At 44.6% G+C, this 18,263-nt stretch overlaps 1 protein-coding gene across 5 annotated transcripts; it reads left to right on the forward strand.

The window, feature by feature from the left end:
* Positions 1 to 133: 133 nt before the first annotated feature.
* On the forward strand, positions 134 to 17,176 carry LOC308580842 (zinc finger protein RFP-like). 5 transcript variants are annotated; one of them, XM_081183062.1, is made up of 8 exons: positions 134 to 247; positions 6,034 to 6,535; positions 7,753 to 7,848; positions 9,522 to 9,752; positions 10,418 to 10,440; positions 12,143 to 12,261; positions 14,419 to 14,448; positions 15,959 to 17,176. In XM_081183062.1, exons 2-8 carry the CDS (start codon positions 6,137 to 6,139, stop codon positions 16,468 to 16,470), a joined length of 1,410 nt encoding a protein of 469 aa, XP_081039188.1. In that variant the 5' UTR covers positions 134 to 247; positions 6,034 to 6,136; the 3' UTR covers positions 16,471 to 17,176. The 5 variants fall into 5 exon arrangements, with proteins under 5 accessions (XP_081039188.1, XP_081039189.1, XP_081039192.1 ...); XM_081183063.1 differs by having other exon boundaries at positions 150 to 307; XM_081183066.1 differs by lacking the exon at positions 134 to 247 and adding an exon at positions 328 to 573.
* Positions 17,177 to 18,263: the final 1,087 nt, after the last annotated feature.

An 18,263-nucleotide genomic window follows, 5' to 3' on the forward strand; every position in this document is an offset into this window, starting at 1 on the left:
ACGAGGCGGCGTTCTAAGCACCGCTGATTGGTTGCAGCGCGGAGCCAGTTCGCCCCGTCCACGAACGTTTGCCCATTCACAACTTATCAGCTGCTGCAATTTACTGAATCTTTTTTTCGTGGCGGGGATTTTGAGTTCTCTCCCACCGGTTTCGGCTTCTCCTTCTTGCTCCGGATCTGGGCGCTTGAACCGAAGGAGTCCCCTTTGCTCCGCCAGATTGGGACAGCTGCTTTTGCCGGGCTTCGAGGTAAAGGGAATTCGCCTCCTGGACCCCGTTTTTAGGATCAGTCTGTTGCCACTTAAATCGGTAGGAGTTTATTGCTCGCTTCGGCGTGCGCTTGTGCGCGCGTGCTGCGTTTTGAACCCAGCAAAGCTGTTCTTAGTTTCTGGTTCATTAGTGCCCCTTTTCTCCTGCCCGCAGTTTTCTCATTGCTTCTTGCTCAATGTCCCCCGGGCGTCTGCTTTAAAAACAAAAAGCATAAATAAATCCCAACACACTTGCAGTATAAAAGCGAGGGACCCGCGCTTTCTGGAAATCGTTCTGCAGAAAGGAAAACTGGGGCGGCGACGCAGGTGGTGGTTAAAAGGTCTCTTCCAAAAACTAAATAAATGTGTGTATCAGTCCTTGGTGTTTTTAGAGGGGGGGGGGTTGTTATGGGTGTAGGGGGGGTTTAGAGAGGCAGCCCCCCCATCAAGTAAAACAATAGAAATAATTAACTGACCAATCACGTAGGTTCTGTAACAAAAGTCTTGCGCCCCCCCCCCAACAGAAATCCTGGCTTACGCTGTGTGTGTGTTAAAAATCCAACCCCAAATGTTCCAGCCCCAGTTAAATGGGTGCCGCCCTCTTTTCCATCCCTCTTTTTGGGAGTAACGTTGCCTCGTGCTCATTTTTTTTAAAAAACGGTTTCCTTCTCAAGCCCGATTCTCTGGTTTGCCAGTCCTCAGTCCTAGGCCGTTTCCTGCTGGAGAAAGGTTTCTCCTTTCTCTTGCTAGTAACCGGAGTTGCTTCAGATCCGGGCGCTTGAACCAAAGGAGTTCCCGGATCCTTCGTCCAGTTAAAATCGCTGCTTTTGCCGGTCGTTGGGGAGCGAGGGGTAAACGAAATCTGGGCATTGGGAACTGGTTTGTAGCCCGATCTTTCTTTCCCCTGTGAAGTTAAAAAAACAATTAAGAGAGTTATTCTCAGAGAAGCGCGCGTTTTATTTTGCAGGTGGCTTCGCTTGCTGCGGCGGAGTACAGGAGAGCTGCCTGGGCTTGTCGCCTTGTCCGCGTGTTGCTATGCGGTTTCGACTCATCTATTTCCCCCCAATTACTTTTATTGATTTTTCCAAATGATTGCAAATCAGACCGAATTAATTCAGTTTAATCGCAATTGTAGATTTTATTTTCTCACCCCACCCTCACTTTTCTCCTTATTTGCTTGCCCGACACTCAAAAAAATGTAGTTTCCTTATGCACAACTCCTGGGATGCATAGTTTTAGACTGCAGTGCAACTCCTCCCCTCCCCCAGCCTGCTTGTGGGGGGGGGGGCGAGCAAAAGGTGGCCTTGATAGTGGGGGGCAGGGTTCAATCCCATCCCACCCAGGACCGGATTAGGACAGTGCTCAGGCCGAAACCCTGCCCAGGTAAAAAGGCTCGGCTGCATTAACAAAAGCAAGTGTATTTTCCTAACAGTGAGGACAATGACAATAGGGCTAATCAAGTCTTACATTTGCATATATAGGCAGAGGATGCCACTTAACTCATTAGGTAAAACTGGTTTATTTATAGATTTCTCTAAATCTGAGGCCTGTGGGGTTTGGATTGCATTTTTACTTTGCTTGCATAAAATGGAGGTTCTATGAGGTTTTTCTTCTGCTTTTAAAGAAATTGCCCTCCAAGTTCAGAAGGCAAACAGGCAGAGACCTGGGAGGAAGGGAACAAGAAAAATAATCCAATGAACCACTGAGCCTTGGGCTTGCCGATTGGAGGGTTGGCAGTTCAAATCCTCGCGACGGGGTGAGCTCCCATTGTTTGGTCCCAGCTCCTGCCAACCTAGCAGTTCGAAAACACACCAGTGCAAGTAGATAAATAGGTACCGCTCTAGCGGGAAGATAAATGGCATTTTTGTGCACTGCTCTGGCTTTGCCAGAAGCAGCTTAGTTATGCTGGCCCGGAAAAACTGTCTGCAGACAGAGTCATTTGCAACTGGACTTAACTGTCAGTGGTCCTTAACCTTTTTTTTTACTGTAGAGGGCAGGAGAGAATGGCTCACTGTCAAGAGAGCCAGTCCCATGTCGTGTGCATGCAATCTCCTCTAGGTGCTGTACTAGAACTAAAACCAGCTTCATTTAACCAACATCCTTATGTCAAACTAATGCTTGAAGGGTTTAATTCCACAGTAAGCGGTCCTGAGAGGGTTAGCTGTGTCACGTCCCCTTACCTTCGGAGGAAATAGGCAATCTTGCCAATTGTCCCCACCCACCTTGCCTGAGAAGCTTAGTATATGCAGAGGTTATAGCTGGTTGCTCAAGATCAGCAGCCACATGGCTGTCACCAGCCACTGTTGTGTCCCTGATCCAAAAAAAATTAGGAACTTTCACCACTTTGTAACTAAGCTAGATTTTACTCCCTGTGCAACTTTTCTGACGCACATGTTTCTGACTTGCCGGCATGTGGTCTTTTCCTATGCTGCGGGAAGAGGGAAATTTTGAAACTCGCTTGGAAGGGCACATTTTAAAGGTCCATCAACCTATATTTCCATGCTTTACTTTGAAATTTATTTTGTGACTTTTCTGCTGGGCTTCTCTCGCCAAAGAGTACTTGCCCCAAACCTGGATCTTGGCATTCAGGAATTCTCATATGGTGTGTATGTATGCATGTGTGTGTATATATGTTGCACCAACAGAACTCTTGTCACCCAATGACATTTTAGCAATAGATTCCCACCAGAGGAAAAGCAGTACCCTTTGACAAAATGCATAATGAATATGTGGAATTTGCTGCCCCAAGATGTGGTGATGGTCACTAGGGTGGGTTCCTTATCAAAGCCACTGACCACATTCCTTTAGTATAATTCCATCAACAGGATTAGTTATGAGGGTGATAGAGCTCCTTCATAATCACTGGGATTGTTTTATTGTACATACTCTTTATGGATGTTTATCTTTTACTGTTTGTATAACTCATGTTTGTGCTATGGTGATGATGATGATGATAATAATAATAATAAATTTATTATTTATACCCTGCCCATCTGGCCGGGTTTCCCCAGCCACTCTGGGCGGCTTCCAACAAAATATTAAAGTACTATAGTGTGTCAAATATTAAAAGCTTCCCTAAAGAGGGCTGCCTTCAGATGTCTTCTAAAAGTCTGATAGTTATTTTTCTCTTTGATATCTGGTGGGAGGATGTTCCACAGGGCGGGTGCCACTACCGAGAAGGCCCTCTGCCTGGTTTTCTGTAACTTGGCTTCTCACAGCGAGGGAACCGCCAGAAGGCCCTCGGCACTGGACCACAGTGTCCAGGTAGAATGATGGGGGTGGAGACGCTCCTTCAGGTATACTGGACCGAGGCTTAGTAGCCTATTTTGGCCATAAGCGGTATATAAATTTCAGAGGTAGTATGCCACTGAATACCAATTGCTTAAGGGCAAGAGCCAGAGAGGGCTACAGTCTTCATGTCATGCTTGTGGGATTCCCAAAGGAATCCAGCTGTATACTCGGCGGGGTGGGGGTAGGATGCTGGATTACTTTTCAGCTGGGCTCTCCAGATACTCTCTTGACATTTTACATAAGGCAGGTTCTGGACACAAGTCAACTATTGGTAATGGCAACATTCAGAAACCAGTGGGAGAGCCTTGCTATTCAGTAACAGGATTGAAAAGTAGCCTTCATTCATTCATTCATTCATTCATTCATTTCATGTTTCAAAGAGAACATCCCATGCAAACCTCTTGAACTGGAATATGCAGGGTTGATACCATCAGAGTGTCACTGGAGGCCTCATTTGCTGTGTAAGGGAATAAGATATTGTTAAGTATGCAGGAATTGAAAACTAGACAGCCGAGGGAGAAGAGGAAAGGGAGAAGAAAAAAGAATCAAATAGGAAAACGTGCAATTTAGGATTCGATATAAGGGTTGAAATGTGAATTGGAATATAAATTTCAAATATAAAGCAGAAAATAGGGGAAAGTAGGGACGTGGGTGGCGCTGTGGGTTAAACCACAGAGCCTAGGGCTTGCTGATCGCATGGTCGGCGGTTCGAATCCCCTCGGCGGGGTGAGCTCCCGTCGTTCGGTCCCAGCTCCTGCCCACCTAGCAGTTTGAAAGCACGTCAAAGTGCAAGTAGATAATTAGGTACCGCTCTGGCGGGAAGGTAAACGGCGTTTCCGTTTGCTGCTCTGGTTCACCAGAAGTGGCTTAGTCATGCTGGCCACATGACCCGGAAGCTGTACGCCAGCTCCCTCGGCCAATAAAGCGAGATGAGTGTGCAACCCCAGAGTCGCCCACGACTGGACCTAATGGTCAGGGGTCCCTTTACCTTTACCTTTAGGGACACGGCTAGGAAGAAGAGCGGGAAGTCAACTTATCTGGGGAAAATGTATCAAATTTGATGTATTGATTGGTTAAAATTTGGAAAACCATTAAAAAGTATTTGGCACCAAAAGAAAGAAAGAAAGAAAGAAACCATCAGAGTGACTAGCTCACTACCAAAAGTAATTTCCCCTGTTTGCATGGTATTTGTCTTGCTTTGCCAGCTCATTACCAGCTGGGGGCAGTAGTTCCATTTATTTGTCGGGTGCCCATCTGCATGGCATTGTGATGCCTTTATCTCTTGCATTGCTACACCTTCTCATTGTATGTGATGTCCACCAAGATACACTTAAGTTTCTGGCAAAATAAATATCTCACACCTTTCATATTCCACGTGATAACTTTTTAAAAAACTGCAATAGACAAGTAAGGCTACTCTTTCTAGAGTTTCAGCCTGTCTCCTACTATAAGAATAAATAACAAGGAGCAAGGTTGGGAAAAAGCAGGATTTATGTGTATTACTCTGGAGGATAGCACCCCCAAATGGTTCTTAGTTTCTTTCTTTGCCTACACAGCTATTATGTTTACACTGCACACAAAGCATGAGAACAACAAACTAAATTGTAATTACATCAACAATCCACTGTTATCTGTTGTTGTTGTTTAGTCGTGTCCAACTCTTCATGACCCCATGGACCATAGCACGCCAGGCACTCCTGTCTTCCACTGCCTCCCGCAGTTTGGTCAAACTCATGTTCGTAGCTTCGAGAACACTGTCCAACCATCTCGTCCTCTGTCATCCCCTTCTCCTTGTGCCCTCCATCTTTCCCAACATCAGGGTCTTTTCCAGGGAGTCTTCTCTTCTCATGAGGTGGCCAAAGTATTGGAGCCTCAGCTTCAGGATCTGTCCTTCCAGTGAGCACTCAGGGCTGATTTCCTTCAGAATGGATAGGTTTGATCTTCTTGCAGTCCATGGGACTCTCAAGAGTCTCCTCCAGCACCATAATTCAAAAGCAGCAATTCTTCATCAGTCAGCCTTCTTTATGGTCCAGCTCTCACTTCCATACATCACTACCGGGAAAACCAAAGCTTTAACTAGATGTCTCTGCTTTTTAAGATGCTGTCTAGGTTTGTCATTCTCCCTAAAACACAAATCAAAGCTGAATAAAGAGGAGTGGTAAAGAGGGGTATCAAAGTGGGAATCAGCCTCTGTGGGTGGTGAAGAAGAAGAAGAAGAGTTTGGATTTGATATCCCGCTTTATCTCTACCCAAAGGAGTCTCAAAGCAGCTAACATTCTCCTTTTCCTTCCTCCCCCACAACAAACACTCTGTGGGGCTGAGAGACTTCAGAGAAGTGTGACTAGACCAAGGTCACCCAGCAGCTGCATGTGGAGGAGCGGGAATTGAACCCAGTTCACCAGTTTACGAGTCCACCGCTCTTAACCACTACACGATATTTTCCTTTATTGGTGCACATAATACTAATCTGATTCTCTTGCTGCTGTTTCTTTCCAGGGCAGAGATAGGGGCCTTTTGAGCTCTCTTCCCCTTGGGGCTGCTTCTGGTTGCAGGAGAAAAGAACTCTGTTCCCTTTGTGTTGCACTGCAATAGTGAAGCCATGGCTGAGACCCCCAGGAAGAGGCTTCGCTTTGAAACCACTTGCCCTGTCTGCCTGGCCTACTTTGCAGATCCTGTGACTCTAGACTGCGGACACAACTTCTGCCAAGGATGCATCTCTACGTGCTGGGAGGAGGCTGGCACAGAAACCAGGTGCCCACAGTGCCGAGCAGCCGTCGGGCGGGATTTCAAATCAAACAGATCTCTAGCAAGCATTGTTGAAATTGCTCAGCAGCTGAATTCCATGGGACTAGAGGGGCCAAAATGTGTGACGCACAAGGCGCCCATGAATTTGTTTTGCAAGGATCACGAAATCTTCTTCTGCCTTCTGTGTGACGCCGCACAACAGCACCCATGCAAAGCTGTGGTTCCCATAGACCAGGCTGTTGAAGAATACAAGGTAAGAATACTACATTTGATATGATTTGGGCATATAACCAATACTACATTTTCAGAAATATTGAGAGCCAGGGTTCAAGGGTGGTGAGAATTCAGACTCTCCTTGTGGGAAGGCTTTATATCTGATCCCAGGTGTGTGAGGTGACTTTGCAGACACAATTGCATGGAGAAATATGTGCTCCCATACCAAGCTGCTTGTGTATTACAGCCATCTTCTGTTAAGGCTCTCCTCCAGACTCCCTTACCATTCAGGAGAATGTTGCTGTCTGTCTATGCAATTTCTGTGCCAGGGAGACTTTCCCAGTGCCGGCGCTATTACATATCACGTTGCATATGACGTTTTGGGGATGGCAGCCGTGTGGGCTAAATTTCCCCAACACTGGGCACATGCCTCAGTAGTGGCGTAGCTAGTCATTTGGCTGCCCGGCGCGGTGTGTGTGTCCTGCAGCCGTGGCGGGGCAAGCTGCCCATAGGGGTGGGGCAAGCCAAGGCAGGGGGTGCTGCGTGGAGCCTCTTGGCAGCCTCCCCCTCAGCTGTAGGGGGGCTGAGGTGGTGGGCAGATGCAAGCCCCATGCTGCTCAAAAAAGCAACGCAGAGCTTGCAGGAAGTCCACCTGTTTTTACTGTATTTATATATTTATTTTTTTAATAAGATATTTATTAAGATTTTTTCATACATTACAATAAAAATGGAAAAAGAAAAAGAAAAATGCAAAATAAAAACAGTTAAAAACACATTAATTTTCCGTTTCTTATTTTCCTTAAGCTTATTTCCCCGGACCTCCTCATACCTCCCTTTTTTGTATTCCACTTAAATTTATTAGTTCAGCAAATCCTTACCATTAAGCTTTTACCCATTTATAGACCTTTGTTTCATATTCTCTTAAAGCATTACAGCTAGAAACCACTTAATTTCTATCCAACATCATTCTAACATTCATTAATTTTGCAATGTTTCTTAAGATAGTTCTTAAATTTCTTCCAATCTTCTTCCACCGACTCTTCTTCCTAGTCTCGGATTCTGCCAGTCATTTCTGCCAATTCCATATAGTCCGTCACCTTCATCTGCCATTCTTCCAAAGTGGGTAGATCTTGTGTCTTACTGTATTTATATTCAGTGTTAGTCGCCCTGAGCCCAGTCATGGCCGGGGAGGGCAGGGTATAAAATTATTATTATTATTATTATTATTATTATTATTATTATTATTATTATTGACAGGATCGGATTTTTCGCTGCCTAGAAGTTCTGAAGGAGGGGAGAGAAACCATCCTGCAGTATACAGAGAACTTGGAAAATGAAAGCCAGGATCTGCTTGTAAGTGCCGATTTTTAAAATTAATTAACATTATATCTCTCTTCCTCCCAGAGGAGCCCAGAGACCACTGTTTGTTGGAACTGAGCAAGTAATGGAACCAACAAGATGGTCAAAAGCCGTGAGGCATCCCAGTTCCTCAGCATTACTTGGTTTCTTTTAGAAATTATAAGAATATTTCACAGAAACATGGACTCCTATAGGTTTTTAGGAAATTCTTCCATTATGGATGTTACAATCATAGAATCATAGAGTTGGAAGAGACCACAAGGGCCATCGAGTCCAACCCCCTGCCAAGCAGGAAACACCATCAGAGCACTCCTGACATATGGTTGTCAAGCCTCTGCTTAAAGACCTCCAAAGTAGGAGACTCCACCACACTCCTTGGCAGCAAATTCCACTGTCGAACAGCTCTTACTGTCAGGAAGTTCTTCCTAATGTTTAGGTGGAATCTTCTTTCTTGTAGTTTGGATCCATTGCTCCGTGTCCGCTTCTCTGGAGCAGCAGAAAACAACCTTTCTCCCTCCTCTATGTGACATCCTTTTATATATTTGAACATGGCTATCATATCACCCCTTAACCTCCTCTTCTCCAGGCTAAACATGCCCAGCTCCCTTAGCCGTTCCTCATAAGGCATCGTTTCCAGGCCTTTGACCATTTTGGTTGCCCTCCTCTGGACACGTTCCAGTTTGTCAGTGTCCTTCTTGAATTGTGGTGCCCAGAACTGGACACAGTACTCCAGGTGAGGTCTGACCAGAGCAGAGTACAGTGGCACTATTACTTCCCTTGATCTAGATGCTATACTCCTATTGATGCAGCCCAGAATTGCATTGGCTTTTTTAGCTGCCGCGTCACACTGTTGGCTCATGTCAAGTTTGTGGTCAACCAAGACTCCTAGATCCTTTTCACATGTACTGCTCTCAAGCCAGGTGTCACCCATCTTGTATTTGTGCCTCTCATTTTTTTTGCCCATTTTATATGATGCCATTTTATATGCCCTTTGTATGAAATCCTATCTCTCTTGATGGTGCAAACATGGATTACCGTATTTTTCGCCCTATAGGACGCACTTTTCCCCCTCCAAAAATGAAGGGGAAATCTGGGTGCGTCCTATGGGGCGAATGCAGGCTTTTGCTGAAGCTTGGAGAGCGAGAGGGGTCGGTGCGCACCGACCCCTCTCGCTCTCCAGGCTTCAGGAACACATCCGCAGCCTAGGCAGCCCTACGGGAGGTCCGGCAGCGATGTCTAGGCTGCGGATAGCAGCCTGCTGCTCGGCGGGCGGGGCGCCCTGAAGCAGAGCGCCCCCTGCGCCAAGCAGACATCCGCAGCATGGGGAGCCTTGCAGGAGTTCCCGGCAAGGCTCCCCACGCCGTGGATAGCAGCCTGCCGCCCCGCAGGGGGGGCGCCCTGATGCAGAGCGCCCCTCGCGCAGGGCAGACATCGGCCAGCCCCACAAGCTCGGGGGACAGCAGGGAGGCGCAGCGCCGCCATCCCGCTGTTCCTCGACCTGGTTCTGTTTCCCCGACCTGCTTTTGGGGGGGAAATAAAGGGAAAAATTTTCCCCTTTATTTCCCCCCCAAAAAACTAGGTGCGTCCTATGGGACGGAGCGTCCTATGGGGCGAAAAATACGGTATGCTGGCCTGATTTTCTGCTCTTTATATTCTGTTTGTTGCAGGAGCTAATGAAAGAAGAGAAGGGGAAAATAGTGGCAGAGTTTGGAAAATTATACCAGTCTCTGAGAGATCAAGAGAAACTTCTTCTGCAGGATATGGTAAACATGGAGAAGTGTCTTGCAGTGATAAAGAAAAGTTGCCTGTCCAGGTTCTCTGAAGAATTGGCAAGTCTTGGAGGTTTCATTCAGGATATGGAAGAAGTGCGTCAGAAGCCAGAAATTGAATTCCTTCAGGTAAGAAGAGTAGAAACAAACTATCCATTAGGAGAGCAAACTCCATATTTTGGTGTTTCTCCATTTATATATGTACCATATGAAGGAGCCTAAATTTATGATTGTGGTTTATGAGGTTTGTAGCGTACAACATCCCAGATAAATTTCTAATTTCACTTCACTGTGGATCAGTCTGAGAGAATAGGTTTGTGTGGTTTTTTTTAACTCTCTGGTCATGTGTGTGCTCCTAATGCCCTCCTAATTAGGGTATTTTTGCCATCATTCCCCGCTTGTGGGCTTCCTGGAGGAATCTGCCAACCTCATGTTGGAAACAGGAGGATCAACCCTCAGTCTGATCCAGCAGGATTCTTCTGATGTCCTGTTTCAGGGCTGGAGACTTAGGTTTTTAATATTATTCTTACTTTATATACCGTATTTACTCAAATGTAATGCGCAGCTTTTTTGGCCAAATTATGTCACAAGAATTAAGGTGCGCATTAGATTTGATGGCACCAGCAAATACTTTTTGGGTTTCAAGGTTTTGAAAATTGAGATGCGCATTTGATTAGATGGCATATTAGATCTGCTTAAATAAGGTAATGCTGTACTTTGGGTCCCTACAGAGTCTGAAGGGGTCTTTATAGTACTGTATTGAAATCTCTGTTCTTTCTCTCTTCTTTCTGTAGGAAGCTAAAAGCATATTGCAGAGGTAAGTGGATCTCACTAATTTCTTGTTCACAAATTGCACTTTTCATCCTTGTACAGCATTCCTGTTTCTAATAGTTTTCTTCTGTTTCCACTTGCTTGGGGTTTTTCATTTCATTTTATTTTTTACCTGCTTTAAGAAAGGCTTTCTAGTTATTTGCAGTTATTTGCTAAATTAACCGCCCCCCCCATTTATTAATACAGCTGATCAGTGGTTGTTGTTTTTTCTGGGGGGACGCAGAGGTACGCATATCCCTAAACATTTTGTGAATCTAAGTTTGGCCTCATTGAGGGGCAGTATTTCAATATGAGTAGGAAAATGAGAGTACCCCTAAACATTATTTTAGAAAAAAAGCACTGCAGCTGATGGTAGTCTGGGTGTCATGTTCATCTTTCTCCTCTTTCTGCTCACATTAAATCAATCTCCAAGAGTCTTTCGCATGTACTTTAGATTCCTTCTACTTTTCAGTTTGGCTTTGGAATGGAAACTGCTTTTGTTGCCCTAATTGTGGACGATCTTCACTAGGAGGTGGATGGGGCACAGTGCAAACTGATTGCGGCTGATCTAGATCCCTTCCATTTTGGCTTTTAGCCTGATCTCTTGGCCTTATAACCTGTAGCTTCTCACCAAGAAAACTAGCACTAATACACCCAGGAACCTCATCAAAATGCTGGAGCGGGTGCACCTCCACAGGCACATACCTCCACATGTGGTGAGAGTGCCCCCAAATCCAGCTATTCTGGACAAAAGCCATACGAGAAATCTGTAAAATAACCAAGCAAGTATTAGAAATCAGCCCAGAACTGGCCCTACAAAACATCTTCCAAGACAATAATGCCCACTTACACCACAAAGAACTCATAACCCACCTACTTTCAGCAGCCAGAAACACCATAACCAGACACTGGAGAGGCCTGTCAGGAGTAAGCATGGACCAATGGTACAAAATAGTATGGGAAACAGCCTTACTAGAAAAATTAACCAATAAACTGACACGGGACAAATAGAAGAAGACGCCTTCACCCCGGTATGGCTCCCCTTTATCATATACACAGCCCAACAAGACAATGACAAAAATCCACCAACAGCATATAAATTAGTATGGCTAACCTGATCCAAAACACCCACTCACACATGAAAACAAAGACCACCACAGCCAACCACAAACGAACAACCACACCCTAGGCCAAACCCAACCTCTCTCACCACCAAAGGAACGCAAGTGAACAGCAGAGAACCTTCACAAGCAATGCTGACACAAAACCCCATATATATTAAGTAAAATAGAAACATCTCCACCCTATCCCCCCCACCTCTTTCCCCCTTTTCTTCCTAATGTCTTAACAAATGAAACCGATTTGTAAAAAATGTTACATGGGGGGAAAATAAGAGAGAGAGACATTGCACATACTATTGTAAATCAAGAAAATCTTTAATAAAAATACATTAAAACCAACAACTGTTGGTTCTCATGGATCTCTCAGGTGGCTTTCGTTACCATGTTCTGGGTCACCTTGAAAAGGATGGAGATTGAGGGTGCTTTGTTGAAATGGCTCTGCTCATTCCTGAGAAATGGGACTCAGAAGGTAGTTTCAGGCTTAGACATGAGGCTTTCTGCCATTCCATTGTATTCCAAACCTTTCTTGTGCTTTCCTTAGGGATTCTGAATTGCATCAATGGAGGGGTAATACTGTTTTCTTTCCAGATATGAAAAGAAGCAGCAATTTGAGAATCCGTTCTTTTTCTACACCGTGCTGAAGTGGAGGATTGAGGAATTTCGTGATAGAAATGTCTGTCTGAATAGTATCGTGCAGGAGCTAAGGGGTATGAAAACAGGGGTTGGGCACTGGATCTTGCCACAGGGGTTGGAACCAAAAGTGGGAGAGACCAGCCACCTGTCAATCTTTGTGATGTCATTTGAGGTTGGCTGACTTAACTGCTGAGCTGCAGCAGCTATGGCATGAATTGTGTTGGAGTTTTTTTCTGCAGCTGATGTCATACAATGCTGTTTAGTTAAGTGCCAAACCCAGCCGGCCTAATAAGGTCCACTGGTTGGAGGCTGCCTGCAATTGTATTAACGAATAGCTGCAAGGATTTTATACTGGATATTATTTTTATTTAAAAGCATTTATAAACCACCTGGTAGTTTTGAAATCTCTTAAATCAGTGCAAAATAGAAAAACAAACAGTATCATTAAAACAATAGTACAGTCAAAACCCAATAAAACAGTAGCATGAAAGTATATATCTGACTAGGGCCTGCTTGAAACAGACCCACTGAAATCAATGAAACTAAGTTGGTCATGTCTATTAACTTTAATGGGTCTACTCTGGGTGAGACTAGCATTGAATCCCACACAAATAAAACAGGAATTCAGATTTCTCAAACGCATAAAACAGGGTCTGATGTTATGCATCAGGAAAAGCAAATCTTTACAAGATGTCTGAAGCAATTGATGATTCCAGCTTCGTCTACGGCAGAGGAAGGGCATTCCATAATATAGAGGCAGCGACAGAAAATGTCCGTTTCAGGGTCATCACCCTATGACAGGAACGTTCAAAGTCCGTTTTGGGGGCCTTTGGGTTTAATCCGGCCACAGCGGCAGTTTATTTCCTGGGGTAAAAAGTTCAACAACATCAATCCTAGAAAAAAAAGCTCAACTTCAATCCCAAAAAGGTCAACAAGTTTGTCCGGCCCTCATGCGTGTTCACTTCATCTAATCTGGCCTTCTTTGAAAAAAGCTTGGGCACCCCTGCCCTATGATATTCTGAAGAGGTTGGTGCCATAAGTATAACTTCCAGATGATCTAAATGATCTTGCAGATAGAATCATAAGAGTTGGAAGAGACCACAAGGGCCATCGAGTCCAACCCCCTGCCAAGCAGGAAACACCATCAGAGCACTCCTGACATATGGTTGTCAAGCCTCTGCTTAAAGACCTCCAAAGTAGGAGACTCCACCACACTCCTTGGCAGCAAATTCCACTGTCGAACAGCTCTTACTGTCAGGAAGTTCTTCCTAATGTTTAGGTGGAATCTTCTTTCTTGTAGTTTGGATCCATTGCTCTGTGTCCGCTTCTCTGGAGCAGCAGAAAACAACCTTTCTCCCTCCTCTATCTGACATCCTTTTATATATTTGAACATGGCTATCATATCACCCCTTAACCTCCTCTTCTCCAGGCTAAACATGCCCAGCTCCCTTAGCCGTTCCTCATAAGGCATCGCTTCCAGGCCTTTGACCATTTTGGTTGTGAAAAGCTCTAGGTTAGTGTGGGGCTTCTGGAAAGAAATGTGGCAGTGTCCTTTCCTCAGCACAGTGGTTGGGACCTGTGTACACACACACACACACACCTGTGTTGCTGGACTACAACTCCTATTATCCCTGACCATTGGCCTGGCTGACTGGCTGAGACTTGTGTGAGTAGTAGTCCAACAACTTCAGTGGGGGGGAGATTTCTTGCTGGAGTGTTTCTCCCAGAGCTGCCCTTTAGACCTAGCAACCATGCTTTCTCCCACCCCAGCATAATTTACATGGACCTGGGTGAGTGATGGGGAGGCAGCAGAATTCAGGGAAGAGGGATCCAGGAGTTGGTGAATGATGCTGAGCTACACAGAAGGCCTTCGTGCACTTTTGGGCTGCCAGTATTTACTCCTAAGCAGAGGGAGCAGGACATTCCATCCCACATATTCTATTTAGTTTGTTTTCCAACAGAGACTCAGTATTCTGAAGCTATTGAGTGTGCATATTTTCCTTGTTGTTGGGTTTTTTTTTTGTGTGTGTGTGTTTTGAAATTTGTGCTTCAGCAAACCCCAGAGTTACATTAAGCATGTTCCTTGTAGGCACATTCTTGTTTCAGTCAGCACTCAGTTTATCTATTAAAGGGAGTGATGGATGGATTTTAAAAATATTTTTTTGCGACAAATACAATTGTGTGACATTTTATCTCTGTTTTCTTTTCTCTCTCCCCATCCTGGCCTCCAGGTGGTCTAACTGGATTTAATGCAGCCACAGGTAATTTTGGGGACTGGTGGAGGACCAAATTCACAGAAGGGATAGGGATGTCTTTTTTTTGCAGAAAGTTTTTTGATTTGTGTTTTATGGGGGTTGCCAGTTTAGGAATGTTAAACAGATTAACCCATAAGTTGTCCACATGCAGGAGACAGGACAGCTTCATAGACTGCATTGCTTGGGAATTCTACGAAACCAAATAAATCAGTACAGCTTTTAACATCGGTGCAGTTTTGAAAGATTCTGTCCACCATTTTGGTTCAAAACGGCATCCAACTGTATCAGAACTTCCTTCATCTTGGGAACCATAATACAAAGTTTGGTTACGATATCTTAAGAGCTGCCCAAATGCAAAGCTAACAAACAAACCAATATGACAGATGAGGGCAAAAGCCATTTTCTCCTCTTGTTGTCTAGCAAATGGTGCTCGGAAGTATTGCACTTTTGATCCAAAATGATTAGTAGCCATTGCTAAACTCATTCCACAGATTTGTCTAATACTCTTTTAAAGCCACCTAAGGGCTTATTGTGAGGTCTGGGCCCTGCTGAGGCCATCACTTGCGGTCTTGGCCGTACTCCTTTGTGGCAAGTGTCATTCCTTGACTGAGAGACGTTTCTGTGGAAATTTTACCTCAGAGTTTTACCTCAGAGGAAAGAGAGTTGTTGTAAAAGGACTAATCAAAAGACACTGAAGAAGAATTAGGTTACCTTGGTGACCAATATATGCTATAGCACATACACCTAACTATAAATCCTGAGACTTGAGTCTCTCTCTTTGGATTCATCTGCATTTGTCAACTTACGATGTTATAAATGCGTTATAACAGTGTGGCACCAGATGGTGCCATAGAGCTGAAATCCCAAGAATTTCCATTGTGAGCTTTTATAACGTTTCTTTTCATAGTGTTTTTATAGGTATATAGATCCAGCCTTTGCATTCTCTTTCCCTTCCCTCACAGACTTAAAATTCCCATTTCCTAACTGCTCTTCCCTCACTCCTAATGGATTCTTTACTGCTTTGGAATGCTCCTGTCAATCACAAGCACATCCTCACAGACTTTCTAGCATATTCCCTCATCCCAGCTCTACTTGCAGCATCAGAGCTGAGAGAAAAGTGGCTGAAGCAAGAGAGCATGAGAAATGTGACTTTGAAGCCTTTAGGTAGCATCTGATTTCCTCCCCAAAATATCCAGTCTGTGGCAAGGCATAATTTAGTCATTCACATATATATATATGTATAGTAAACAGATTTGCACACATAGAAACATAGAATTGTAAAGCTGGAAGGGAACTGAGGGTCCTTTATTCCACACCCCCACACCCCCGCATTGCAGGAATCTCAACTAGATCATCCATGACAGATGGCCATCAAACCTCTGCTTAAAAACCTCCAAGGGCAGGGAGTCCAGCATCTCTTGAGGAAGTTCCACCGTCAAACAGCTCTTACTGTCAAAAATATCATAAGTTGAAACAAAGCCCTTAATTATGCTTTTTATTTCCCCAATCCCTTCAGAAACTATAACACTGGATCCAAAGACGGCTAGTCCCCAACTCATCATGTCAAGGGACTTCAAAAGTGTGAGACACGGAGGCAAAGATCCAGATCTGTCCACAAATCCTGAGAGAATCTATGACGACTGGCCTTTTGTGATGGGCTCCCAGGCCCTCAGAGGGGGCAGATATACCTGGCAGGTCTTTTTGGGAAGTGAAGGAGACTGGGCTGTGGGAGTCTCCCAGAAGAATGGTTCCTCAACTCCAAAGAGAAATGAGATATGGCAAGTGGGGAGGTGGGATGGGGAACATTGGGCCTCCTGCCCCTCATGTTATCGGGATCACTCTCTGCCTTTCAGTGAGGAGATCCAGAGGATCCGAGTTGTTTTGAACTGCAGGGTGGGACAGCTAGTGTTTTATGACGCCGATTCGGGAGCTGAGCTCACTGAATTCAAAGATGTCAATTTTGGAGGACGAGATGCATTCCCCTTCTTTCGGCTGTCTGAAAAGGGGTATATTGCCCTCATTTCCTAAACCGTAGGATTTTCTGGTGTTACTGTCCAGTTTGTTGTTTTTTTAAGTCAAACTGTTTATTGGACAAGAGCACCTATGATAGCTCTGCAAAGGCCCAGACCAGCTTCTAGTCAAAGTCTCTGAACCTAACTGAAACCGGAGTCTGTTTTTCTTTGCCTGCCCTTTCCCAGATTTCCCTCGGCAATTTATTTCTTTAAAAAGGAGACGTAATCTAATTGAAAGTAACGCTTTATCCTAAGCAATGGTAGAAGAGTTTTTATACAGGCAGTCTTTCAGGACCCCCAATTCTGCTTTCAGAGCACACTTACTCTGAGGTAAAATCCTGTTCAATACGACTTCGCAAAGGTGTTTATGATTTCAGCCTATTTCACTTTCCTCTCTCATATCTCACCCTTCCCTCAAAATGCTTGGGTGGATTGGATTGTACATTATTCTCCCCATCCCAATTCATAGTTACAACTCTGTGAAGGAGGCTAGGCTGAGAGAGAGAGAGAGAGAATAATTGGCCCAGGGTTCACTTTATTTATGTTACCATTTGGGCGTGTACCACACACCAACTGGATTTTCTCAGGAGGTTTCTTTTTTCTTTCCAAATGTGTTCTGGAGACTAATGTGACGGAGTAATTCCTTTTGTAACGACAATGTCCCCCTCCTTTCTTGATATGTACATCCACATTGTGGCTGAATAAAAGTGTTAGTCTTTTAAGATGTCTTGGTGGTGACTAAAACTGCTCTTTTATTCACAGAACAGACATGGGATGACCGGAGAGTTATCTTCTTCAAACATTAAAAACTTCCCTAAACAGGGCTGCCTTCAGATGTCTTCTAAAAGTCAGATAGTTGTTTATTTCCTCGACATCTGATGGAAGGGTGTTCCAAAGGGCAGGTGCCACTACCAAAAAGGCCCTCTGTCTAGTTCCCTGTAACTTCACTTCTTGCAATAAGGGAACTGCCAAAAGGCCCTTGGAGCCGAACCTCAGTGTCTGGGCTGAACGATGGGGGTGGAGACACTCCTTCAGGTATACTGGGCCGAGGCCGTTTAGAGCTTTAAAGGTCAGGACCAACACTTTGAATTGTGCCTTTGAGCTGTTACAATGCTTCGAAGAAAGAACAAAGTGCCGCATGTTCATACCTAATCCTAACTACTGACTTCACAACCCTTGATTTGAATTGGGCTTGTTTTCTCTCCTATATCCTGCTCTGGCTGAAGCCTTGAGCCAGGAAAACATACAACCCAAATCTGGATCTCTGAGTAGCAATCTTCACACACATGCCTGAAGATAGGACCAAGCAGAAGCATTTATCCAAGATGGCAAACAAACAATAAGAATAAATTCGATAAAATTACATAGATATTCTCAAATTCAAAACTGCTCAGCCTCTTCCTGAGGTCTAGATGTGTCTGTGAAAGGCTGCATACACACCATCCATTTAAATCACATGCCTCCCCCCGCCTCCGAATTCTAGAAACTGGTTTGTTAAGGGTGCTGGGAATTGCAGGATAAATGATAGTTCTCAGGGTTCCATGTTTCCCTCTGCAAAAAAACCAAAACAATAAAAAACTATGAAGCGCTGGTAGAACCCTCAATAGAGTATGCAAGGGGAGCAGATGGGAGCTCTTTCTGTCAGGTAAGTTTAATTGCTTGCATTGATGGAACAATCTCCTTAGTGCTAAGCTGAATACAGTGGTGCCCCGCAAGACGAAATTAATTCGTTCCGCAATTTTTGCCATCTAACGAATTTTTCTTCTTGCGAAGCACGGTTTAAACGGTTTAACAAAGTCGCAAGACGTT

The sequence above is a fragment of the Podarcis bocagei genome (assembly GCF_964188305.1).
Source record: "Podarcis bocagei genome assembly, chromosome: 2".
In the NCBI taxonomy this organism is placed as follows: Eukaryota; Metazoa; Chordata; class Lepidosauria; order Squamata; family Lacertidae; genus Podarcis; species Podarcis bocagei.